Source organism: Aythya fuligula, chromosome 6, assembly GCF_009819795.1.
Source record: "Aythya fuligula isolate bAytFul2 chromosome 6, bAytFul2.pri, whole genome shotgun sequence".
In the NCBI taxonomy this organism is placed as follows: Eukaryota; Metazoa; Chordata; class Aves; order Anseriformes; family Anatidae; genus Aythya; species Aythya fuligula.
The window spans coordinates 551,688-579,024 of record NC_045564.1 but is presented as its reverse complement, the minus strand read 5'-3'; the positions used below and the strand labels follow the sequence as shown (position 1 = coordinate 579,024).

Sequence of the window (27,337 nt, the reverse complement as noted above, 5' to 3'; positions counted from 1 at the left end):
GCAAAGCTGTTTTACATAGCAGTTCTAAGAGTTCTTTTGTACTATCAAAATAAATGTGCTAAAATTAAAATGTAAAGAGATATGGTCATTTAACATGTTATATTAACACATTTAAGAGCATCACTGTATTTAATGTGAAATTTATATTACTTTTGTGTCATATTATAGCACTCAAAACAATTCATTTAGTGATAGCGGACCGGGGAGAAGACCTCCTAGGTTACATATCCAGTCTGTGGCTGATCTAATCTTTGATTCCACTCAAATTTATCAAATTCTGAATTAAAAGTAGCGTGGTTTCCTTGTTCCTTTTCTTTCTCTTAGAATTACAAAACACAATTCTAAAGACTCACTCTAATGATAGTTTGTAGACTAAGTTCTTACTGGAACTTATTAATAACCATAGTCTTTTTGCTCTTTGCCATCATTTCAGTTTAAGTAACTTCTTTTTTTTTTTGGTATTTATCCCACCTCTAGTTCCTCCATATTTAAAGCTATCACTTTGTTTTCACTTTACTAGGCTAAACAAGCCATAAATAATATTTAATATGTATACTTTTATATATAAAAATATACTAAATATGCACATTTGAATATAATATACAAATATACACACACATTACATACAAAAACTTTAAGAAATGGAATTGTGTCAGACCAGATCACAGTAAAGAATGAAGTGAATTGACTAATGAGAAAAGTGTAGTTTTGCTGCACCAGCTTTTCTTGCAAACTGGTAACCAGATCATAGCAGTTCAAGTAAACCCAAGTCTTAGTTTTCTACAGTGGCATTTTAGCTTTCTCATACTATTCTCCATCTCTGTACAACATAACATTTTCTTTATTCTTCAGGTTACAGCCCAACAAATGGCAAGCTTTCATCTTGAATCGCTTTTGAAATTTATTCTAGGATGTAAACTGGACTTGCAGGTGATTCAGACCTTTTCAAAATGAAGGCTGGGCTAGGCAGTTTTGTCACTTGATCTTTGACACATTAGGTGTTACTCCAGAGTTCTTTCATTACTTGGAAGGATACCGGAAAAATATGGCCAATAAAACTAAGATGTGCAATGTTTTCATTGTATCGTGTATCTTTATCCTTATCTCCCCACCCAAGAAAAAAGAGTGAAACATGACTCAAAAGTCAGATTTGCTGTTGCTCATTTGAGAGGTCAAGTAAAATTGCATCTTTCTAGCCAGAAGTAAGTAGATGCTTAAGGTGACAGAGCTTTACACACAGCTTCCATGGGCACTGACTTAACCATAAAAACATTAAGAAGTTGCACCATTAAACTGAATCACCAGCTATTGTATGCACTTACTGAAAAATCATTTAGATGAGTTATCTAATAAATGTCTCCTTAAGAGTGACATTAGTACTGTTTAATCATATGTTCCTAAGAGGCTGGCGATTACATAAGTGACTCAAAATTTGGCTATTTCACCATCTTTACATGATGAAGTCAACTCATCACTCAACCATTCAGGCTAGAAGCTTTCTGATTTCTCTAGCTTCTTTTGTATTGTCATCAATCAATTCACCATTTACAAAAAATGGCTTAGACTCTGACCTAATTTACCATGTTTATAAACCACTGAGTTGGAATAGAGCAAAGGAGAGCAAAATGGCTGAAATGACCAGATGGGGGAAAGTATGATTACTTTGAACTGCAGGATTTGTTCCTGTCAGCTTAATCAGTTTGTGGGACTATGAAGTTATTTTGCATGTTGAAAATGCTTTTAAGTACTTTGGGAAGCAACTGTAGCCTTGCTTACACAAATCTAAGAGATTCACAGCTGGCTACATGCTTTGGAGGGATAAATGACCTTCTGGCAGTCATTGCTGATAAACACAAAACCCATCTGATAACTGGTATGCAATTATCAGGTATTTCTAACCAAAAGTTATTCAAAGCCAGTGTCCAGGTTTCAGTGCACAACTGGATATTCTGATTCATATACTTAGACTGATTAACTGGCATGAATCCCATCAACCCCACTGCCAAGGCGACCTCAGTAAGGCCTGCTTCATCATGAGCAGTTCACTGTGTTCCATTCAATAAAGCATCTTAAATTATACCAGAATCTTCTTATTCAGAAGACAAACATTAAAAATTGAAAAGCTCTCAGGTCTACAATTTAAACAGCCACCTTATTTAAATTGTCATGGGCTTTGAACCCTCAATGACTGCAAAATGTGCATGATCTGAAAAATAACACTAATGCAAACCTAATGTTGCCCTTGCACAATTCCTTGAGGAACTGAATGTGAAACGGTCCAAGAATAAAGGAAGAAGCGCGTTTTAATTTCATTAAAAATTAAGCATCACGACAGAACCAACAGCAAAACAGCATTAAGTGAAGGCAGCATTTCTGAGCATACAATGAAGTAATCATTTTCACTGAAGGATGCATATTTGAATATTTGTACATATATCCATATGCTTCATATTTATACATATACAAAAGTAGAAGTTCAACTTCTATTGTCATGAAATACAAATTATTCATTACAGTAAAATTTTAAAGAATACAATCTTACTTATAAAAACATTGGAAAGAAATCTACATAGTGCTTTATTTTTAATTAAACCAGATAAGTGTATATTTACTACAAGTAATCTTAAACTCTAATCTTAAGCTCCTTAAAACTCATAATAGAACTGCCTCAATAATGGTGTCCTTCAGCAAGAGGGATAATGCTGGCATTATTCAAGAAGTAATACATCAAAAAGTCATTTAAAAACTAAGGATATATATATGTGTCTTATTTCCCTGGTTAAATAACTGCTGAAAATTATGTAAAAATAGGATCCTGTAATAAAACTCTAGAAATGCCAAACAACAAAATGTTTAAAAAAGAGAAAAGATTTAACGTGACCACTTTATAACAACACTGAAGTTGTTAAAAACACAAACAATTAATATTTACTTCTAATGCATACAACATGCACAAAAAATACAAGTTTTACTGTTTACTTCAGCAAAAGCAGAGTTAGCCTCAAACTTCTGATACAGAGCACAAAACCAAGTATTTTAACATTGGACCCCTATGAAAATTCTTGTGGTATTTAAAATCAAAGGTTTCACTTGGAAACAGAGCCTGGGTTTGGTGAACAGTCAGGACTTAGTCCACTGTGCTCCTGTAAGCACCGTTCTGTTGCGAGGACTTTTGTTGTCGACGGAAGGAAGACACAGACGCTCAATATGAGTGATCAGTGAACTTCAATTTATTAGATAGCTCAGTCGTCTTTTATCTAATTCAATATAATTAGCTCATACATATTGCAAAAGTTAAGCTCATGATTGGTTAGTGCATTTCTCTATTTTATCAGCTAGTTTCTCACTCCCATCGACCGAAATAACACAGTCAGTACTTTCCCAAACCACCAACAGATATCGTGTCCTTGTGCCTGATTAGCTCCCAGACGTTACGTACTTTCTCAGACTCATATGAGCTGCGTTCGATACTTTGTTAGCTCGCGACCTCCTAGTTGCTCAACATTCACATGACCTACTTCACTTAACCATTCCTCCACACCGTTCCATATTTCGCCACCAGGTGGCAAGCTGAGAACAAAAGAGAATGCCGTGAGATGCACACATTAGTAGCCAGCTGCTGCCCTCTCATGTAGCGGTGAAAAAAAGTAACAGCTCCTAAAAAGCAGAAACTACAGAATATTGACAGCATTTTGCAATCCTGAAAACGCATACTGTGAGAGAGGCTAAAGCTAATTAGAAATCCATACAGACATATGAATCAATCTAACAGACAAAGCAGACGTGGGTTTTATATTGCAGCCTGTGCTATAACTGAAATTACATGCCACTCCACCTTCCCACACCCTGATTAAGTGTTCGGTGCTACTCAGTGCTGGAAAGGAAAACATGCAATGAATGACCAGAATGAAGAGGAGCAGACCCTGATTTCCACAATCTCAGTGAAGTCAGACATACTCAAAAATAACCCAAATGCTGATCTGCAGAGAGATAAATCAGGAGGAAAAAGTCAATTCAATGACATGAACAAAACAGGTAAATGGAAAACTAGGTGACAAAAGAAGTCAAAGTTCAAGTTTAAAAAAAAAAAAAAAAAAGCTTGTGAGCTTCTCTAATTCTAAATGCTTACTCCTAGAATGTTGAACTTGATGCAAACCCATGGGGTGGGATGAGTTCCAGTTTTAAGTAAAACACAAGAAAGGAATCATTCTAACTGTAGAGGAAAGTTGTTTTGTTTTGTTTTGTTTTGTTTTTAAACAAAACAACACAACAACAACAACAACAAAAAACTCTTGTCAATGAAATTTTGTATTTTCCACGAAGAATAATTTGGATGAAATTATTTCCACCAAAAAGGTGATGTAATAGAAAAATTCTCACCTAGAGAGCTAGCTCCCTGCCTGTCCCTCCTCTTCACAGGACTGTGCAATGTACCGTAACAGACTAACTCAAAGATCCCTGTTACCAGGATTGTTCTTTAAAAATCTGTTCAGTCAAATCTTATCTGCAAACAGAATGGAAGAACAAGGAGAGGGTAAATAGATTCACCTCCCTCCAAATAGGTGCTTGAGGGCTACCAGCACTCTTGTATTTCCTAAAATGAAATACCATATTGAAAAACAACATGAAGTAGTGACTCAGGTCTGGTCTCATTTTACAAACCAGTAAAATCAACAGTTGCTCAAGCTGCATTACTGTAACATCGGAAACAGGTCTATAATGACAATTTCTATTACAGAGTATTTTGGATGTGTGGATAAGATTAAAACATCTGAAAAGAAAGAAGATTCAGCAGAGGAAATCTGAAGAATCACTAAACTGAGTAACAATAACCAGAGTACTTAAAACACAGGATCTATTACAACCAAGTCATCTCACTATTATCCAGAGTTAAAATAAGATGTTTAAGCCTGACATGCATTTTTCTTCTACCACCACTATACCCTCTATAGACAAACTTTGTTTCTGTGGTTCAGCCCTTAATGCTCTACTGGCACAAGCAATAGCATAAAATGTAAACAATATGTAAAATATGAATGTGAACAGCATTCCTCTTTCTCTTTGAACCATGATTTCTTCTATTACTACTAAAGCAATTTTTGAAGTTTGATGTAGTAAAGCTTCTGTCACAACAGAAAGTAAAGGCTTATGTTTAATTAAGACAGTGTGCTTCTATATCATTTTCTTTGACTTCTGTCAATCTGCTCCGAACTCATGGATCAGAAATACAGGACTGCACTCAATGCTTGTCAACAGCTTCTTCCTCACTCCACAATGCACTTCAAATTATCAATCACAGTAATAGATGGGGGGAAATCTCATCCTGAAATACAGAAGAGAAACCTGTAAAGACTCCTGAAGGAAAAAGGAAAGATGCTGTATTGTGTGGAAGAAAGTGAAACCATTTCACCAAAAAGGTTGCTGCTTTACACCACCTTAGCCCTCAAAGTAATACCAAAACCAGAGTTTAATACCAAAATACAGTAAAATTTCAAGCAAAATCAAGCACCATATCAAAATGAGTGTTTACTCTTCTACACATGATAAAAAATAAGAAACTCCAGTACTGTGTCATGTTCTCAAGCAACCTATCGTGCAACCACAACACACTCCAGAAACTGCTTGTATGACCAAATTTCACCAGAAGGGCCAACATGAAAAGACCACCTTCCATCCTCCCCAGACATAAGTGTCAGTATGCAGCCAACTCTGCTTGGATAAAATATATCCACAAAACTGTGCAAAGCATTTCTTCCTGCAAGATAGCTGTATGTTTAGGCTTGCTATTATGAATATCCCAGAATACCATGTAGGCATTTTGGCACTTCTTATATAGAAAATTTATCATCCCACTGACCTAGTATAAAGCTGTATATAAACCATTTTTTTAAAACCAATACATTACCATGCACTTTACTGAAATTTTAGACTTCAAAGCCTATAAAGTCAGTGACTTTTGACTATCCAAAGAATAAATAGTGATAGCATGGTACTTTTCATTCTGCAGTGCTCTACAAAAGCACATGAGTGGTCTAAGCTCCAGCTAACTCAAGAGAAAGTAGAGATAGTCCTCACCTTTTATATCAGAGCTTAGTGTTTTTGCAGAAAACTCTGCAGTGGCAGATGTGAAAAATGCAGACAACATGCATGCAACAGAATACATAACAGCAATATTTGAAGCAAATATTACAAAAGACATTTTAATCTTAAGTATTCAGATAAAGTTACTCCAATTTACAAGTGTTTCATGAGAGGGAAATGGTTTAGAACAGAAAGACAGACTGCTTGCCTAACAATGTTTTGCAGGACTAGAACACACTCCAGAAGAAGAAATGTTTCCTTTGGAAACATTTCATTTTAAGAGTGCAAATGACCTTCTCTAAATTTTTTTTATTTATTTTTTATTTTTTTACACAGCTAGAGAAGGTAATCTAAAATGACACAAATACAATACCCTGCTCCACCCTCACTCATCCACATTCTCTTTCAAATTCAGATAAAGAATGGAAAAATAGAAACAAAAAATCTCAATCTCAGGGCATGGAAGTTGTTTATAGATACTCCAGTACTCCAATGTATCAGTGAAAGTGATGAGAACAGGGAATGTTATAAATACAAAAAATTATTGGCAGATAATTTAGAAACTGAACATTTATTTGGAAAGTCTTAATCAATAGGAAAAAAAAAAAAAAAAAAGACTATCAAGTCAGGGAAAGGAAACAAATCATGTATGTGACCTAAGCATCCAACCAAAAGAATCTGAGTTGTCAAATATACGCAGTTGATCACTTAAGTACAGAAAAATACCACGAACAAATGCCCACAGCTATTTGATGAATAGTTCTGAATAACAAATAGGATGGAGAAAAAAGAGACTGTTCACAGTGTAAGAAGAGAGGGAGAAGCAGAATTGCTTGCTCCAAAATGTATCTTTGCCATCTGTGCATCTCACATGCTGTTCTTTTTACTTTTCATTCAACAGAATTTGGGAAGTCTTAGCTGCTGACTAAATTTATTGTAGAATCATTTTCATTGAAAAGGAAAGATGCTTTTATAAAACTTCACTTGAACTCTGACAATGCAGCCTCAGAGAACACCACACAAGCCAGGGCCCTGGGAAAAGTACTGGCATGATTAACAGCATATACTTCAGATGGATCTAACAGTTCACTTTGTATTTTTCTTTACTATATTTGGTTAAGCTAGGGAACTGGAGGTAAAAGCTACATTCTGCTTCTCTTATGAAGAAACAGAAAAGCACAAGTGTCCAGGAGATCACAGCAATTATGTTCTTGATCAGGTTAGTTTTAGAAGAATGTTTTAATACCAACTACAGATATCAATACTTAAAGTAAATTGAAAGATCACAAATTAAGGTAACATGCAGATAGGATAACTTTAGCCATATGAAATAAAACTACAGAAAACCCAGTACTGCCATAAAGGACTGGCACTTAGAAGTTTGAGTCACACATCACAAATATTCACAAAGGAATATTTGCTTATTACTCTTCAATTATCATGTCTTCTGATAAGAACTCCACTACCCTGTATGTTACTTCTATAATAAGGTCTGACACAAAATGCATTAACCCTTGAAGCTGGGTAATACAAGTCTTGAGATCAGCTGTGTGGTAACAACTATGACAACACTCAGTATCTCCCTATAAGTTGTTCCTATGAATTATGCTGCTTTTCACTTGCTTCAGCGAAAGCTGTCAAAAAAAAATGCATCAGCCTTTGTTCAGTGTTAGCTTTTCTGGCAATTGGAAATTATGAAACACAAGGAGATGAAAACCACAAAGTTTTCATGGTTTTCTAATGAGCATGATTTCAGTAGAGATTTATATGATCATTTTTTCTCAGAAAGGAATATTTGCATCAAACTTTGAATTCTGAAGTTTTACTTCAGAATAATTTACATCTCTTCACAGCCATATCTTTGAAATATTACAAATGGTTTTTGATGGTTTAATTTTGGAGTAATCATATCATGCTATATGAAATGTATCTGAGTTACCAGATACTGGAGTAACATTAAGAAGTCAAACTCTTCAATTATTGCTAGTTAAGCACTCAAAATCACTCATGAGCTTGTTTATGCATTTATCGTGAAAATCTTTTTTTGTTTGTTTGTGTGTGGGGCTTATTCCACAGTTGCTATCCATGTTTCCAGTGGAAAATATGACTATACTTAAACAGAATGGACTTCAGCAAAAGTATTTGTAACAGACATGACAAAGCAGCAGCAAACTGGAAGTTAAAAGCAGATTAGAAATCGTGTCTCTTATTTTGACCTAATTATTTCTGTTACCTTGACAGGAAAAAAAAAAAAAAAAAAAAAAAAAAAAGTTAGTGTTTGTGGAGCAGAAAGAGTACTGAAGAAGGTAAGATCAATCTTTGTGAAACAGTAAGGAATTAATGAATACACTGGATGACCTACGTCACCACATTGAACCAGGATGTATTACATTGATAAATGCTAATAGTTCTACTATAACCCATTTGTTATACAACGTGAGAAGCTACTGCTGTAGCAAGTATGACACTTCAATAACGTATACTTTTAATGAAAAGACTAAATTTTTCTTATTATAAAATTATATATGATTCTTATTATTAAGCTTTTATTCTTGAACTCTCATAACTTATACTAACTTAAAACCTCTACCTGCATGGAAGATAGGCTATCTTGTTCATGTAATGAGTGCTAGCTTCCATGAAACTATGCAACCTGAATTTGAATTACAAGTATGGTAAACCTTTATTAGGCACAATACTATGCACAGTAGGCCTAGTTAACAGTGGTAACTAGGAAATAATTCTTTAAATCATTCACGTTCCTTCAGTAGAAGGATTTTTATCTGGAATTAGTGACTGAGCTCTGGACATCAGTAGGACTTCATGTACTTAAAAGCAACTGCTAAATCATTGCTAGATCTAGGACAGAGCCTTAGTACCACTCAGAAGCAAAATCTAATAGCACAAGTCAATAGGATGGATCATCAAAGTAGGTAGATCTGCTTTGGGAAGGAAGCGCTGAAGAAGAATTAATAAGAGAACTATATTCATAATCTAGTTTTAAAGTGCTCTGATTACAGTAGACTAACTAGGTAAACTTCTTTACCTTCAAGTATATACATACCCTGTATCATATGGACCTTGTATTATTCTGCATTCTCTAAAACATCTTGCATCTTACCCATCTGCTGTTAGCCAGTTAGGTACATTAGCAGCCTCTGCATCCCAAATTCTGTTACTCTACCCTAAATGTTCACCTGAACTTTAGTCAGAGGGATACTACTAAACCAGGTGTTAAAGCTTTTCCAGCTAAGCTGTTTTTAGCAGACATAAGTAAAACAATAAAAAAAAAAAATTAATCATTCACACAAAAAATTAAAGCTAGCAACAACATTAATATCAAAAAACCATGAGTCAGGTATTCAATGGGAAGTCGCAGAAATTCCCAGTAGTGTTGCATACTATAGCTAAAACTCTACTTCCACTAAAATCAGTGCAAAATTTCCTGCAAATTCAATGAGTCTAAAGTTTACTATACAGATCTAAATGGAGCAACCTGAAATAGTTTTTCAACAGAAAATGCAATTTGGATCATTACATCTTTACTAATATTGCATCCCAGTTTGCCTGTTTCACTGTAACCCCTCCTTAGTTTAAAGAGCTATTAAACACGGGGTTATTTATAATGAAATTATAAATCAGTACATGCTGTAACATTCCCTACAATATCTAAATGATGACACTACAAGATAAAGTCTCCAAAGCAAAGCCATATTCTTATGTGTAAGTTTAGGCACTTGACTTGACTTAACTTGAACTTGTTATGCATGCAGAGAAATCAACACTTACACAAACTGAAATAAAGAGGTGTCAAAAATGTCTCTAAAAAGCATATGTACTTCGTGCTTTGACTTACAATCTTATATCCCACAAAGGAAGTCAAATAAGTATATTCAAAATACATTTAACATATAAAAAGTATTGTTTCAGACAGCCAGAGAAAATGATACAGATCTTACACATTTATTATTATTTATTATATGGGCTATAATGCCTATTTACTATTAAACTGAAACCACTAGAAAACTAGCTTAATGAATATATCAGTCTCAGACAATCCTACTAAGATGCAAACATTCATATACTTAGTTATTTCCATTATCTAAGTAAAATGCTTGGTGGAGTAACAACTGCTTGTGCCTTTTTTTTTTTTCCCTGAGATAAATTAGTCTCATGTTGAATACATAGCAGAACCCATCCACAAAGCCAGATTATTAAGGAAACGAAAAGAGAATGGAAATTGAGAAGCAGGCATGCACAAGCTAGAATTTCATAATTTCACTGCCAGACTAACCTCAGACTGCAGGAATGATGAGAGGTTGAGCTTGGGCCCATTTTAATCAATAAAATCTTCTACTCCACTTCCTGGGCCACTTTGTGTTCTTTTAAATACCAACTAGATTTCCAAATTTATATCAATTTATACCATACAGTTTACAGTTTCCTTAAATTACAAATTCTTCTTGTATACCTAGACAAATTGCAATGCACAGAAATTGTCATTTAACTAGATGTTCCATGAACAGCAGAACTACCAAAACTTTTTTTTTTTTTTTTAATAGACTCATGTCCTTTGTCCTAAACCTTGTCCTAACTACTTGCGTTAATGTAATTTAACTTTTAACAGTTAACTTTTAATTTAACAGCCTTTCCTACCCACCACATCCTCTATGAACCAGACTAGGCAACAGACAGCATATGCTGGCTACATGTGGAGCCAACACATATGGAATTTTCAGGCAATTGCTTCCAAACATGATGTACAAAGACCAAGCTCTTCACAACTTCCCTTCTGTAAGGGCATTCATTTCAGTCACCCTCATTTATTGATTCAGCAGTTCTCCCCACACCCACAGGTATTTGCTCTAAAGCCCCCGTTCTTGAAGTAGTCTAAAAGGCTATTGGGAGGAATTGACAGATTACGCAGATCATCTGTAGTATAGGCAGATTGTATGATTAAATAAAACCAATTTCCACGGAAAAATAGCGCAAGAGAAACAGATGTATTAAACAACATCAGTAGTTCTTAATTCTTTATACTAATTTTTGTCAGCAGTGAAAAAACAGAAATGAGATCATATAACCTGCAATGTTAGAAGATTCTCAACACAGCTCTGATGGAAAAAGAAAATGGATTTATTTTTCATGCTGAAAAGCTTTTACTCTCACTTTCATACAACTCAGTAAATTGTTGATTGTATAATTTATTCTCCCCTATGCTCTCCTGAATACCCTTACACACACAAAAGATGGCTGCTGGCAGGCAGACCTGCCTGTAGGAATTTCAGCAGATGTAAATTGTTTAGTACTTGTAATGGAGCATAATAGATGTAATTTGGTTTGAACTGTTGCCACTAATATGTTAATAAAACTATGAGTCAAGACCTAGCCATCCATCACTGTATAGCCACTGGGAATTCCTCTGTGCACACCACCACAGACACACATAACTCACTCCTTTAAAGTGTTACTACACCTGAAGGAATGAGTTTGAATGAAGCCAGGCTTGGCACATTCTCTTAACAGTGAAAGACACAGCTGCAATCCACTACAAAGGAGTTTCCTATCACTATTTAACAGGTGTTTCCATAGCTATTCCAATCATCTGCCAACTTTCTAGCAAGCAGTTTGAACACACTTGGAGCTGAAAAAAGCTTGAAAGGAAATTCAAATATAAAAGGTAATACAAATACACACATACATATACATGCACCTTGCACATACATAGGAAGCATGTTTTTGAAGATCTCTGAAGTACCATGAAATATTACAGTTGCTACATATGGATAGAAAATCATTTATATTAGTACTTGGCTAAAGGTATTGTCACATCACCAGACAATTCTTCTTCACCAAGAATTTTGGTTAAGTGCCTATTAAAATCTTTTAATTTAATTGGTATAAATAAAAAGAATCAACATATTTTAGTGGCCTGAGAAAACAAATAAAATCAAAATTGTATTCTTTACTGTTTGAATATGTTCTGAATGAAAGCACAGAATTAGTATGAGCTATACGTGCAATGAAACAGCTGATTGCAGAAAAAGTACATTGTACGAAAGCTTACTGCTGCAGTGGTACTTTGTCTACTCAAACTGCAGATGTCATAGCCTCTGAAAGATGAAACTAATTAATTTGTGACTGTAGGCATTCACAAAGGTCTATTAAGGAGCTCTGGGAGACTAGAGGGGAGAATAAGCCTTTAGTTCTCTCCAGAGGAATTTCAATATGCCAATGTCTCATCACTGCTGATTAACCATGATACACATTCTTTCTGTCAAAATCCCCAAAATCTGTGGTTAGACTCCCGCAGGATCATGAAGAAAAACTATGCTCCTGACATCCATTGTCAACTTACAGTAAGTGGCAAAACTAAGCAATGAACTGAGCTAATGCAGGCATGCAGGACAGGCTAGCAACACAGTGATGGCTCATTATGATTCAACATATGAAGATGGTGAGGGTTGTTGCAGGGATAGAAGAACATATGTGAAGTAAGAAGAACATAAAATAAAAACTTTTTTTTACATTGTGATACAGAGCATGGCAAACCAATTTGTAAAGAAAAGATAAGAAAACAGAGTAATGTAGGAATGAGGCACCACAGACAACAGGACAAAAATGAAGGCTGATAAAGGCCTCTTGCAAAGTAGCATTTCATGCCTCAGTCATGTTGTATTTGGAAGGATTATTTGTTACTGTACCACTTGGTACAGTAACAAATTGACATGGTATGACAACTGTTACAAAATACTGTAGTTGTGTTCCTACAGGCCATAAAAACATCAACACACATTCACATCCTGAACAAGATGCATTTTCTCATGTTGTGACTACTGCCTTCAGCGTATTCTAATTATCATTCACTTCAGATGTAAGAAAAATTAAGAACCATAATAGGCTTGAAGGCTTATGTGCCTGCAGAAATAGCATACTGGGAGGAACCAGGAAAGAAACCAGGAAAGAAAGGGGTAAGACAAAAGCACAGAGTATCTCCAAAAAAAAAAAGTTATGCTAACCTACCTATAAAATGTAAGAGCCCATACTCTAGCAAATACCATACTGAAGAGCTGTCACTTACACTTAATAGTTTGATAGCCTTACCTTTATTAGCACATTTGCTCATCATCCTTTTTCTGCCTTCTGAAGTATACAGAGAACCCACAGCTGAACAGAAGTCCACCCTTGAGGAAGATGTTTATATTTCCTGAAACAAACAAAAGTTTTATCTTCTAGCCTCGCATTTGCTCCCATTTTCCACTTTTAAACCCATACTCATTTAATAAATTATTTAGTAGCAAAGCAACCTAAGCTGCAAAAATTACCACCTCTACACCTTCGACTGAGGAATGAAATTGAGCTTCATTGAAGCTGCTTGTGTGTTGCAAAATCTACATCACTAAGATCAGAAGTAAACTCAGAGCAATCTATGTACCATTAAAATTTATAGCATGCCATGGAAGGGAAATTTCTTGTGTTTTCTTGAAGGTATGAATAGGTTGGTGCTTTCCATTTTAAGTGTGAACATGTTATGTATACAGTCATTTCCTGTAACAAAGAACCTATTTCATTATTATTCTGTGCACCTGAACTCTGCCTAAGATATGAACTAACTTTTATGGTCTTCCATAAGATTCATGTAGCATTTGATGTGAAGATGAAAGCCTGTATAGCACCTTATATATTAACTGCAATTATCTCTTCAAAGCTGCATCATGAACATCCAACTGTATAAGGATTACCTGGCAGAAGTACCACAATCAACTTTTGTTAGTGTTAGTAACTGCCATTAAAATGTTAATAATTTCTGTAAACCCTTGTGGAAAAGCTAATCACTCACCTGGAAAACACAGAAGGGGGAACATCAACAACAGGATGTTAAGAACACAGATTTTTCATGCTACTGACATGTAATTATTCACATTACTCAAAAATTACTAAAATGGAAACTTTCATTCTCCTAACTAGTTTTCTTAGATGAATCCTTACTACTTCAGGGGATTTCAATAATTGTAAGAGCTCTGCCTGTGTAAACAAACCTCAGCAATCAAGATACAAGCAGCTACATTTTTAGAGCACAGGAATATTATTGTTGCTATACCTCTGTGATTGATTTTATTAAAATTTCCACTCCATAGGAGAAAAGTAGGCCACTTGTGTTTTTTCTTGTACTTACACATTGAACAGGTGTTGTATTTCCTTTGCACAGTACCCAATAAAGTACAGAAATAATGTTTCATTAGCCCTTTTAGTTAGAAGTTTTAGTGTCAGTACAGACCAGATCTGCTCAAAATTGGATTAAGAGAAACTGCCTGCATGAACTAGAATAAGCAATTGTACAGAGGGAGCTAGGGATTTTTTCCATAATAATTTTGCTTCATTAGCAGAGGTTCTGTGAAAGTTTCCACTTTAAGATTCTAACTTTAGGGGAAAAAAAATAATCTAGAAAACATGCTACAACTGTACAAAAAAAAAAAAAAAAAAAAAAAAAAAAAAAAACCTTCTGACTAGAAGGAAAATGAGGATTTGATTGCCTAAATTCCAAAGTGAACGCCTGAGTATTTCTAGGTGGCCCCAAGCACAATATGCACTCCCAACATACACAAGTGTCTAACAAGATCTTTAGGAACCCCAACCCTAGTTCTTCATCCTAAATGAAGCTTTCTTCAATGTAGAGCCCCACTAATTTCAGTGCAGCCCAACCTCCTGCAAGAAACACTGTAGCACAGCCTGTACAGAAGCAAGGGTGAAATAAGGTCCCACACTTATAACAGTTTACCTGATGTCTCTTATCTAACTTTACTACTGCTGCTAAATATAGGAAAGCCAAGCATCTTTCCAAGTATGTGAAAGATTTGGACCTTTGCAGTTTGATTTCTAATATATATGGGTGACACAACTATCTTTTTTTGGGAAAATAGAACTTCATTAAAATTGTTTCAGAGCAAATTTAGGCATTCATTTTTATTTATTTATTTATCATTTTTAAACATGCCTAGAACTCTACCAAAAGGTAATGTAAATTCTTATACCTGACTTACTCTGTAGTTCTAATAGGGTATTTGGAGTCTGTTATCCTGATAGTTGTGTAAATCGATTAAGCACTGATACTTCCTAGATTATGTACACAACAGGAAACTGATGATTATACAACATGCATATTTATTACAAATATGCAATATAAGCGATAAGTATATGATACGCAACATGCAAGATGCCATCATGGCAAAGAAGGCCAACTGCATTCTGGGCTGTGCTAGGAAAAGCTTCACCTACAGGTTGAGAGAGGTGGTCCTTCCCCTCTGCTCAGGGCTGGTAAGGCTACATCTTAAATATAGTGTTCAGTTTGGGATTTTCCACTAGAAGAAACATGGATGTACCAGAGGAAGTCCAGTGAAAGGCTACCAGAATGATTAAGGGCTGGAAGCATGTATCATATGAGAAATTGAGAGAGCTGGGATTGAGAAAGCTCAGGAAGATCCTATGCATGTTATAAACACCTGATGGGGGAATAAAAAAAAGATCAATCCAGTTATTCCCACTTGTTTTCGAGTGACAGTGCAAAAGGCAATGGGCACAACTTGGAACACTGGAACTTCTGTTTATCCATTAAAACCCCTTTTTCTTGGGAACATAATAAAACAGTGTGGAACAGGTTATTTACAGAATCCGCTTCCTCTGCCTCATAATCGCACTAGTAAAACTAAATACAAATAAATACACCTAGGTTGCACTGATAAATATAACCAGCACCTTTAGGAAACAACTAAGTCCACATACCTCTCCTTGGTTTGAAATAAACTGCTCTACATAGGATGTAAGATACCCCATACTGCTGAATCTGCGTCTCAGCTGCATGCTCTGGAGGGCTTTACTTCACTCAGGAGACTTCCTTTGGTCACAGTATCAAACTGAGAGGCTAATAAAGTCCTATCTTCCCTCAGAAATTTTTACCCAGCGTTATTTTCAAGCTAAGGCTACGCAGACAGACCACCAGCTGGGCACCGCCACCTCAGCTTGGTGTACGAGGGGCCAGCAACGTGGCGGGCTCACGAGGAGCGCCTCAGCCACCCCTCGCTCCGCAGAACCAGGCTGGGGGGCGCTAGGGCCCCAAAACTAGGGCGAGTGAAACGGCAGGAGGGCCTCGATAGGCGCCCGCAGCCCTGTCCCGTGAGGGCTCCTCCAGAGGAAACAGGCGGCCGCATGCAGCAACGGCCGCCACAACGAACGGCCGGCCGCGTCCCGCCACGCTCCTGTTAAAGGCTGCGGTGCCGCCGCCGCTAGGCGTGCAGCCGCCGCGCCGCTGGCTCCCTGAGGGGGCGCTGGGCAGCGCTGAGGGGGCGGCGCGCAAGCGCGGCGCGGGGCCGGGCGGTGCCGTGGGCGGCCGTGAGGCGGTGGCTCCATGAACGGCAGCCGCCGGGCGGTCGCTGCCTCCCTGCTGCGGGGGCTCCTCGGCCCCGCCGCCCTCAGCCTGGGCAGGAGCATGAGCCTCTGCGAGGCGCCGGCTGCGGGCGGCACCGGCACCGACCCTAGCGGGTTCTCCTCCTCCTCGGCGCGGCTGAGCCCGCCGTGGCTGCGGCTGCCCGAGGTGCCGGGCGCGGAGCCGCAGCGGGCCAACGAGCTGCTGCTGCTGCTGCCGCCGGCTCCGCGCGGCCCGGCCGCGCCTCAGCATCACGTCGTGTACTTCCCGGGGGACGTGCAGGTACGGCGGGGCCGGGGGCAGCCCGCCGCCGAGGGGAGCGGCCTCTCGGGGCGGGGAGCGCCTGGGGACGGGCCTCGGGTGGGCGCTGCCGGGGGCGGTGGGGCTGCCAACACTCGGGCGTTGCGCCCCGGGGGGAGCACCGGGCGTCTGCGCGGCCATGCGGGTACCGCGGGCACCCAGCGGGGGTGTTGCACGGGTACAAGGCTGGCCAGCGCACGGCCAGCCGTAACTGTACAACGGGGAGGGTGTAACTTTCATTTCAAGGATTAGCGGGGTCTGAGGAAACCCTTCTGATTAGCATTCCTGGGTATGGCTTGTCTCGTCTTTAATAAAAGCAGCTAATTAGTATTCGCTGCTATTACGAGTTCAGAGGTGAGGTTCATGAGAAAACTTACTACTGAAGTTTTAAGTCTATTGTTTGCTTGTTATAAGACAATCAGTGTTTCTGCAGATGGAGAAAATACCATGTAATTATGTATTCTGTACCATACTAAGCTTCCTTATTACATATTAAGCTCATACTTACTGTTATTACGTTGATTTGGGGGATATAAAAACGTCTTGCAAAATACTACAATAGAATAAGGGAATGTAAATATGTCAGTTTCTTTAATGCACCTCTTCTGGGAGCCTAGCAAGACAGCACCTCCATTATGCACATTTCTCTCCACCGTGGTCCTTCCTTATGAATATATACGTTAGACGGAGCTGATTTATTTTTGCAATGTAGTAATGTGTCTTTTCTGTTTTCTGATTTTTCAGAACTATTATGACATCATGTCTTGCCACCCAGAAAACTTTCAGTGGGAGCATTGGAGCTTTGAAAATGTTGCTACCATACTTGCTCGCCGATTCCCTAATAGCTTTATTTGGGTTGTGAAGTGTTCTCGAATGCACCTGCACAAATTCAGTTGTTATGACAACTTTGTGGCTAGCAACATGTTTGGAGCACCAGAGCACAGCACTGACTTTGGAGCCTTCAAGCATCTCCATGCATTGCTAGTTAATGCATTCAGGTTCTCTCAGAATATTCTGCTGTCCCAGAAAACCGTGCATGGTTTCAGAAAGGATGCAAAAATATCTGCTTGTAAATCACAGCCGCAGTCTCTACCTACAGCAAATGGCTGCTCATCCACGGAAAGAGAGAGAGATTGTGAATGCTCTAATAATTCTGCTATGGACTTCGTTATGCCGTCTGCTGTAAGCGCTGTGTCATTTACTTTGATTGGCTTCAGTAAAGGTTGTGTGGTTTTGAATCAGCTGCTTTATGAGCTGAAGGAAGCTAAAAAAGACAAGAATACAGATGCCTTTGTAAAAAACATAAAAGCAATTTACTGGTTGGATGGCGGTCACTCGGGAGGAAGCAATACTTGGGTTACTTACCCTGAAGTGCTGAAAGAACTTGCACAGACAGGAATTGAAGTTCATACTCATGTTACTCCATACCAAGTGTTTGACACAATGAGGTCATGGATTGGGAGAGAGCATGAGAAATTTGTACAGATACTTGAAGAACTTGGTGTGGAAATAAATGATCAAATACATTTTGCTGATGAAGTTCCCTCCTTAGATAACCATTTCAGAGTTCATGAAGTATTTTGAGACTGTATCTGAGTAGTACATTCATTGCAAAAGCACTTTTGACACTAAGTCCTGACATCTAGATTTACAACTTTGAGCAGATGCTTTCTGAAGAGAATACTAAATCAGTCCTGCGTTACTAATGGATACTATACCTGCATTTCAATAGCTTAAAAAGGAGGCTCGGGACCCCCTACCTGCAGGAGATGTCATTTGATTCCTGGAAGGAAAAAAAAGAAGTTATGATTACCATTATGATCATGATGATTATTGATGATCATTATGATTATGATCATCAAGTTATCATTCTATATGTTTTGTGTTAAGTGTGAGCACTTGTTGTCAAAACGTTGACAGAATTTTTAGTCCGGGATGTCCAAAGTTGTATACTAGCTCTAATGGGAGTTTTAAGTGCTCAAGACCTTCAAATGTCTGGATGCTTCAATTTAGTAGCTTCCAGGGCTGAAAATTTTGGTCTGTCAATAGCAGGTACAGCATTAGTTTTTCAGCATAAGAATAGTGGTGACTGTTATCGTAGTCTTAGGCATGTATTTTGGTGAAAAGTGTTTTCAATAGTTAATTAGATCTTCCAGTTTTGCAGCATTTCTCCTAACTGAAACAAAATCTCAAGTATTTACCTTTGGAATAATTGTGCCAACCTGTTTTTCTTCTTTATGAGCGCTTTGCCTTTTCTGTGGCTATACAGTTTCCTTAACTCATTGCCTAGCATTTTCTAGTGAATAGCCAGTTTGCCTGAGGAGCTTGAAAATTTTGACACAATTGTGTCAAGTGACCACGAATGTTCATAAGGGTGTAGTCTTATCGCTGTTTCAACATACTTTGCTATTGCTTTGACTATCTTCTATAAGGACCAGCAGAAATACCTGCATTTTCAACTCAAGACGTCTCTTTATCCCTTCTGACCTTGGATGGGTGAGGTTTTTCTTCCAAATTGCAGCATTGGTGTTCATCTAAATCTGGCCATAAGTACATGATAAGTTGCATAAAAATATTAGACTGTGTTGACTGTAGCTGTTTAATAATGCTCCCATTTCTAGAACTGTTCTCTCCTTTAGATGTACTGCAGTAACTGTTAATACAGCCACCCAAAAAATCTATTTTCAGAGCTCGGTGCTCAATAGAGGAAACAAACAAAAACTCAACAACTCTAATTAAATACAGAGGTAGACAAATCAGATGGAAAACATGTAATCTCTTTCAGGCCCCAAACCTGGAAGTTCTTCAGAAAAAGAAACTACTGAAAGATGGACACATGGGGATATTACCACAACTTTTCTACTGTCGTAACTTTTTCCATTTATCTACAAATAAATCTTAGGGAGTCCCTTGCATAACAACTGCAGCTTTCAACAATAAACCTGTAGCTTAAAATGGTTCTGGATTTTCTGGAAGCACAGAAATACAAAAGCAAGTTAGCAAAGCACTGTGAAGATCACACAAACAAATGCATCTAAATTCTGAAAAAAAAGGTATTATACTCAGCTTTGTTCCTGTGTTTGACTGTTTAGCAAAACATTCCCTGTATTTTTTGCTGCTTCTTACTCTTACGCTGTGAAAGGAAGGATGGACCTGTGTCATCTTTCCTTTGTTGGCATCCTTTAAATTTACAGGGTTCACTGGAGATGGTATTTTGACAGCTCTTTCAGGGGTAGTGAACATGTTAATGACCATTGAAGAATGAGAAACGTGTTGAACTCTTAAGAAGGCTTCTTTCTACTGCTTTTGAGTGTAAAAAGATTATGCCTACAGTATGTACCTTACAATGTAAAAAGGAGCTCTATCACTAATAATTAGACTATATGTAACAACTTGATCAAAAGTGGAAATAATCTATTTTAATTGATGGAGAAAAAGAGCAACATGCAAACCAACGCTAGTATTTCATAAAAGAATCTGAAATGTAGTTCCATTCTTTTTCTAAGAACAACAAAAACTTTTTTGGAGGTTTCGTTCAACTCTATTTACTGATTACCTACCTTTACTGATAGTGGGCTTATAAGAACTTATCTGTTCTAAGGGATGCTATTTCCCTTTATTTGTCCTCTTGATAATGCTTACAGCATATGCCAGGACTCTTTCCTGTAAAGGAAATGTGGATCACCTTAGAAATAGTTTTATTAGCCTATACATGCCTGCAAATTGCTTGAAATATCTTTGATTATCCACAATTAAATAGAAATAAAGTAAACAAATATACCACTGCTCTTGTTCTCTGACAGTTCAATTTCAGTATTTTCAAAATTAACCAGACTAGTTTGGGTATGTTAAGACTTGCCCTATGCAATGGCAGTGCAGATCACAGACCAATTTCAAAACAGTTTAGTGCTAGCCAAAACAGCAGGAGCAGGTTGTTGCAAGCTTTGGAAAACAGTTATGAAAATATTGTCATCATCTCCAGAAGTTTCTGAATGGCAGTCCTATGAAAATAATATTAATCTGTTTGATAGAGGCACCTTACAATAACTGTTAAAATCAGCTCAATTGTTGCTGTATTCCTTTAAAGAATAAGTACTTTGTTGTAAAGCTTGTTGCTAATCTTGTTGTAAGACTTACTGTTGTGGAGGGAAAACTGATTGTTTTTCACCCTCTTAACAGTTCTAGTTCTGTTGCAATGTGCCTCTATCATTCACCATACCGCATGCAAAAATGTTATGATTGTAGAAAATAAACTGTTTCTAATGGGTGAAAACAATGTGAATGTAAAATGATTAAACAAGGAATGTGCAGTTAAGTTCTCTGTGTTATGCTTTATCAGGTGTTTGTGGAGACCTAGTTCAAAAAATGATATATTTGGTAGCATCTTTTTTTCAAGGCAGGCTTCGTATTAGTGTAGTTGGCATCTATAATTCTCAAAGAGCTTACTGGGATCTTGTATACATGGGAAAGCCAGTGTGAAGTACCCAAGGATGTGAACATTTCTATGTTGGGATGAAATGGGTCATAGTTTGTATATACCTGCTTCTGGATGTGAAATATAAAAGCAGTTTTATAATAAGCTTAGATGTAAATGCATGTAGTTAAGTTGCTTGCTTACAGTGTTTAGTTCAAGACTTAGTTTCTGAATGGAGTAAGGAACATTAAACTGCCCTTAGTGTGACTTGGTATGTAATAGCTGATTTTCTTTGATAAATGCTTGTTTCTTGCACAGAAGGAAAGACATTCTTCAGATTTTGAGAAATGCTAACATTCTTTAAGCCACATCTATTAAAAAGCCTTTTAAAGCAAGGCTTGGTTATGTGAAATTGTCCAAATTCCATATGACTTAAATCATTCTACTTTGTGTGTATCTTAAGTACTAGAAACTTAACTAGCTTTCTTCCTATCTTGGGCTAATTTAATCACATCTCTGTAAATGCTTCTTTAATAAATCAGGCCCTAATTTTGAAAGATGGTTGAGGGTCCAAGTCTTAACATGTTGCTGGAAGGAGCAATCTTTTCTGTTCTCCCAGCATCTTGCTGCCTCCCTTATATTAGCATTTGCATTTTATGGTACACTGCTTTATCTTGCTAAATTAACATTATTGCTTTTACAGAGATAACTAATGGGAATGCTATGTATTTGAATAGTCATAGAAGTTATTTTAAGATTGCAAAGTCAGTTCAGGAGTTAGGATAGTATGTTACGACTGGATATTCATGGATAAATGTGATTGATAATTCCCAACAGATTCTTTCTGAGCTATTTGCAGAAAGAAATGTCACCTTCTTTTCCCCTCTCTCTTAAAACACAAAGCTAGCAGTTCCTTCCTAAGCTAGCAGTTACTTTGCCAACATGGATAAGACAGTATTTGTCATCGCTTAGAGAATGTAAGTTGAAGTACTGAGTTGAGACTATACCCATCCATTTACCTAGAGTGCTTATTTGTATGAGGGTCTTTGTTCCACTGAGCATATGAAAAATGTGTATATTCACTATTTTATTGAGACCTGGTTCTAAGGCCTCAAAGTGGGCACTTGTCAGCTAAGCAAAATAACTGAGAACTATCCTTTAAAAATCTAACAATCAATTTATCTGGCATCACATGGGAGCATAGCAGGAAAGCCAAGATGGATGAAGTCAGATTCTCCAAGGAAACTTCATCAGAATTTGATTACTTTTTCCTCTTCTTGTCTTTGTATAAGCCTATGTCTCTCAACCCTGTCAAGTGGCCTTAGCTTTTTTAGTTTCATGCTTCTGAGAATAATCCTTTTTTGTCTGGTCTCTTTCAAAGAGTTCATAAAATTGTAAGACTAATTTGGGCTTGTATAGTATTCTCTATGCAGGTAACTTAAGCTGCTTTGTGAGTATGATTTTGTAATAATGATAAAAAGCATTGCAAGGATGAGAGATGTGTTTTGTGAAGAGTCATAGGATGTGATTTGACAGTCTGTATTCCTCCCGTATGCGTTCTATATGAGTTTACATACTGTACTGGTTTAACTGTGTAATATCTTGATCTTGACAGGAGATCAAGGTGACAAGACTTGTCTTGATAACACTGAAATAGCTATAGTGCCATGTGTGTTTTAATATAGGACAACATAAGTCAGTGTACTCTACTACTGGTAATCTGCCACATGGAAACCAACACAGTTGCTTTAGCATAAAACCTGTATTGAGCTCTCCCTTGATTCCTAGTACTATTGAAGCATTGTGAGGCTCTTGGCTTCCATCTTTCATCTAAGCAATGTAGCTGCCTGTGCAAAGCTGTACTTAATGTAAGAGAGAAGTTGAAGAACTAACAAAAAGCAATTGTAATCTGTGTGCTTGCTGTTTTATGAGCCATGCCTTTAGGTACCGCCTAGCAGAATCCACAAACATGAATTTTGGTTCTGGTGTCCCTGGGTAATACAAAAAGCACAGGCCCATGTTCACAGACTGAAATCCACAAGGAACAGCCTGTTAAAATCAGATTTTGGAGTTACTACTTCAGAATCTTTTAATCTTATATTGAAATCTAATTTCATTTTGTAAGGCTAGTATATCGAAGGGGGAAAAAAAGGGGGTTACTTCTGCTGTTCATAACTTGACTTGTAAATATTGCTGATTGAGACCCTGAGGCAAAGGCTAGCTTTCTCTTGATTTTATTGATCTCTTAAATCTGTTAAAATGCAAGGTGACTGCTCTTAACTTGAATAAAAATAGTATGAAGCCATTAAGCAAGGACTCCAAAATCATAGCACACCTATGTGTCAGTGACAGGCACTGTTTCTCCCACTGTCAGTCAGGCTTTCCTGACTAAATTCATTTTATCAGTATTAACATAACACAATTCATCCCTCCCACTGACAAAAATAAAATAGAACACCACACTTGCACTGTAGTAGCTGTTCCACATCACTAAGATTCACCATGGAAAAACTGATAAAGAAAGTCATTTTGCACATAATATAGGGTAGGTTTTAAACAGAGATGGCTTTGTAGTAGTTTCCTATCATTAGGATTTCATTATGCTTGTTTCCAAGTGACCCAGGAACTGCCAAGTCTAAGTGACCAGAAAAGCCTCTGTTAGAAAAAAAGGGAAGAATATTTTTTTCTTTGTCTGTAACTATTTCATGTATTTAAAAAGCAGCAGAATGCCATTACTCCCATTTTCATTATAGACTTTCCAGCTTCCAGTAGGCTTTCAGAGAGCACCTCCAATCAGGATTGTTAGTTTCCTGCATTAAACTTGGCACTTCAGAGCTCACTTGCTTCTAAAGAAACCGCTGCTGCATGACAGAAAGCTATCAAGGGAAGCAGTGGTGCTGAAGTGTGAAACGAGGCTCTTCCTATCTCCCACTACAGAATTTACCTGCTGAGGAGTACTCCTGAGCCTGGTGTCAGATGAAGCTATTGCATCCCTTACAGACGATCTGCATAGCTCCTTTCTTATTTGTCTTTATTAGAAATACATTGACTTAGGGTGATAGAAATTTGAAGCAATGCATGTACAGCTTGACACCTGAAATACAAGCACTTTTACAGCAAATATTGTTTATTACTGAGATCTGCATTACTACTGCAAGCAGTAGCTTCTTAGTGTTTTTGTCCAAACATAGCATCGCACATGGGGCTGCTAGCTTCACACGGTTGAGCAGTTCTTTTATTCTTTTCAGGCTGCTCTTTAAAGTGTTGACTAGGAACAAATCTGAATAATTGAAAAGGAAGTGATCTGCTCTTGATGTTCTCAGGAATCAACAAATAAAGAGAGAATTGCTAAAAGCAGTGAACACCTACAAAGATCAGAGTCCATCCTGGCACTGCAGTCTTACCCAAACCAAAAAACACCACCATTCAATTTCAACCTTAGATAACTGCTCATCTTCCCCCCCAAAAAAACAAACAAACAAACAAACAAAAAAATCCACTAACATCTTTGAGTAATGCTGGAATCTTTGGTTATGGATTGATACTAGTTTATAGAAAACTCCTTAGAAGTTAATTGTCTCTGAGTGTGTATCTTCAGCAGCTGTGTTATGTGCACAAATCGATGGGGCCGGATGGGATCCACCCAAGGGTACTGAGGGAACTGGCAGAGGAGCTGGCAAAGCCGCTTACCATCATTTATCAGCAGTCCTGGCTATCAGGGGAGGTCCCAGTTGACTGGCGGCTAGCAAATGTGATGCTCATCTACAAGAAGGGCCGGAGGGCAGACCCAGGAAACTACAGGCCTGTCAGTTTGACCTCAGTGCCAGGGAAGCTCATGGAGCAGATTCTCTTGAGAGTCATCACGCAGCACTTGCAGGGCAACCAGGCGATCAGGCCCAGTCAGCATGGGTTTATGAAAAGCAGGTCCTGCCTGACGAACCTGATCTCCTTCTATGACCAAGTGACGCGCTGGGTGGATGAGGGAAAGGCCGTGGATGTGGTCTACCTTGACTTCTGCAAGGCTTTTGACACCGTCTCCCACAGCATTCTCCTCAAGAAACTGGCTGCTCTTGGCTTGGACTGGCGCACGCTTCGTTGGGTTAGAAACTGGCTGGATAGCCAGGCCCAAAGAGTCGTGGTGAATGGAGCTAAGTCCAGTTGGAGGCCAGTCACTAGTGGCATTCCCCAGGGCTCGGTGCTGGGGCCGGTCCTCTTTAATATCTTCATCGATGATCTGGACGAGGGCATTGAGTGCACCCTCAGTAAGTTCGCAGATGACACCAAGTTAGGTGCGTGTGTCAATCTGCTCGAGGGTAGGAAAGCTCTGCAGGAGGATCTGGATAGGCTGCACCGATGGGCTGAGGCCAAGTGTATGAAGTTCAACAAGGCCAAGTGCCGGGTCCTGCACCTGGGGTGCAATAACCCCAAGCAGAGCTACAGGCTGGGAGATGAGTGGTTGGAAAGCTGCCAGGCAGAGAAGGACCTGGGAGTGATGGTTGATAGCTGGCTGAATATGAGCCAGCAGTGTGCTCAGGTGGCCAAGAAGGCCAACAGCATCCTGGCTTGTATAAGAAACAGTGTGACCAGCAGGGCTTGGGAGGTGATTGTCCCCCTGTACTCGGCTCTGGTGAGGCCGCACCTCAAGTACTGTGTTCAGTTTTGGGCCCCTCACTACAAGAAGGACATGGAGGTGCTCGAGTGAGTCCAGAGAAGGGCGATGAAGCTGGTGAGGAGCCTGGAGAACAAGTCCTACGAGGAGCGGCTGAGGGAGCTGGGCTTGTTCAGCCTGGAGAAGAGGAGGCTCAGGGGCGACCTTATTGCTCTCTATAGGTACCTCAAGGGAGGCTGTAGTGAGGTGGGGGTTGGTCTGTTCTCCCACGTGCCTGGTGACAGGACGAGGGGGAATGGGCTTAAGTTGAGCCAGGGGAGTTTTAGGTTGGATGTTAGGAAGAACTTCTTTACTGAAAGGGTTGTGAGGCATTGGAACAGGCCGCCCAGGGAAGTGGTAGAGTCACCATCCCTGAAGGTCTTTAAAAGACGTTTAGATGTAGAGCTTAGGGATATGGTTTAGTGGGGACTGTTAGTGTTAGGTCGGAGGTTGGACTCGATGATCTTGAGATCTCTTCCAACCTAGAAATTCTGTGATTCTGTGATCTGTATATCCCAGATTTGGAAAAGTACATTTTGGCCAGAAGAAAAGAACTGTAAAATAATACATAATGTTATCATTATATAATATAACCTACACTGTGGTAAAATCATCCTAGTTTGTCTTCAAGTCAGTAGTCCCACGGCGGGACTGATTGTGTAAATGAGGCAAATAGTTTCATCCTGTCTATTTAAAAAGGGATTGCAACTAGTTCTGATGCTTCACAATCCAATCTTTGTACATTAAGCATTTAACTTACGATTTAACTTATACCCTGCTTAACTCCTGTAGAGAAACATTCTCAAATTATGTGCATCAAACCTTCAGCATGTACATGATGGGCAGATTATTTATGACCTGTTTAAGAGCTTGACAGAAGAGTATTTTGACACAAGTTCCAGGAGTTGGACTTGATGATCCTTGTGGGTCCCTTCCAACTAGGGATATTCTATGATTTTTTTTTTCTAAGTTTTCACTTGATTCATTGCTTAGCAACTGTTGCGAGGACATTTGTTGTCGACGGAAGGAAGACACAGACGCTCAATATGAGTGATCAGTGAACTTCGATTTATTGGATAGCTCAGTCGTCTTTTATCTAATTCAATATAATTAGCTCATACATATTGCAAAAGCTAAGCTCATGATTGGTTAGTGCATTTCTCTATTTTATCAGCTAGTTTCTCACTCCCATCAATCGAAATAACACAGTTAGTACTTTCCCAGACCACCAACAGATATCATGTCCTTGTACCTGAAACCTCCCTGAAACCTCCCTGAAACCTCCCAGATTTTACGTACTTTCTCAGACTCATATGAGCTGCGTTCGATACTTTGTTAGCTCGCGACCTCCTAGTTGCTCAACATTCACATGACCTACTTCACTTAACCATTCCCCCACAATTCCCCCGTTTTTATTTTGGGCTACAAACACCTTCTCTGTGAGTTGTTCTAGTTTCCTAGATAAGCAGCTAAA

General features: G+C 38.4%; 1 protein-coding gene and 1 long non-coding RNA gene across 2 annotated transcripts; one reads left to right on the top strand and one right to left on the bottom strand.

The window, feature by feature from the left end:
* Window positions 1-3,291: 3,291 nt before the first annotated feature.
* LOC116490746 lies at window positions 3,292-27,337 on the bottom strand. The gene is made up of 3 exons (XR_004253402.1): window positions 27,263-27,337; window positions 21,341-21,346; window positions 3,292-3,533 (listed from the first exon to the last, which is right to left on the bottom strand). It is a non-coding gene; the product is annotated as an uncharacterized LOC116490746 (long non-coding RNA).
* Window positions 16,468-21,116, top strand: C6H2orf69 (chromosome 6 C2orf69 homolog). The gene is made up of 2 exons (XM_032190215.1): window positions 16,468-16,783; window positions 17,546-21,116. The coding sequence occupies exons 1-2, from the start codon at window positions 16,484-16,486 to the stop codon at window positions 18,383-18,385; spliced, it is 1,140 nt and encodes a 379-aa protein (XP_032046106.1). The 5' UTR covers window positions 16,468-16,483; the 3' UTR covers window positions 18,386-21,116.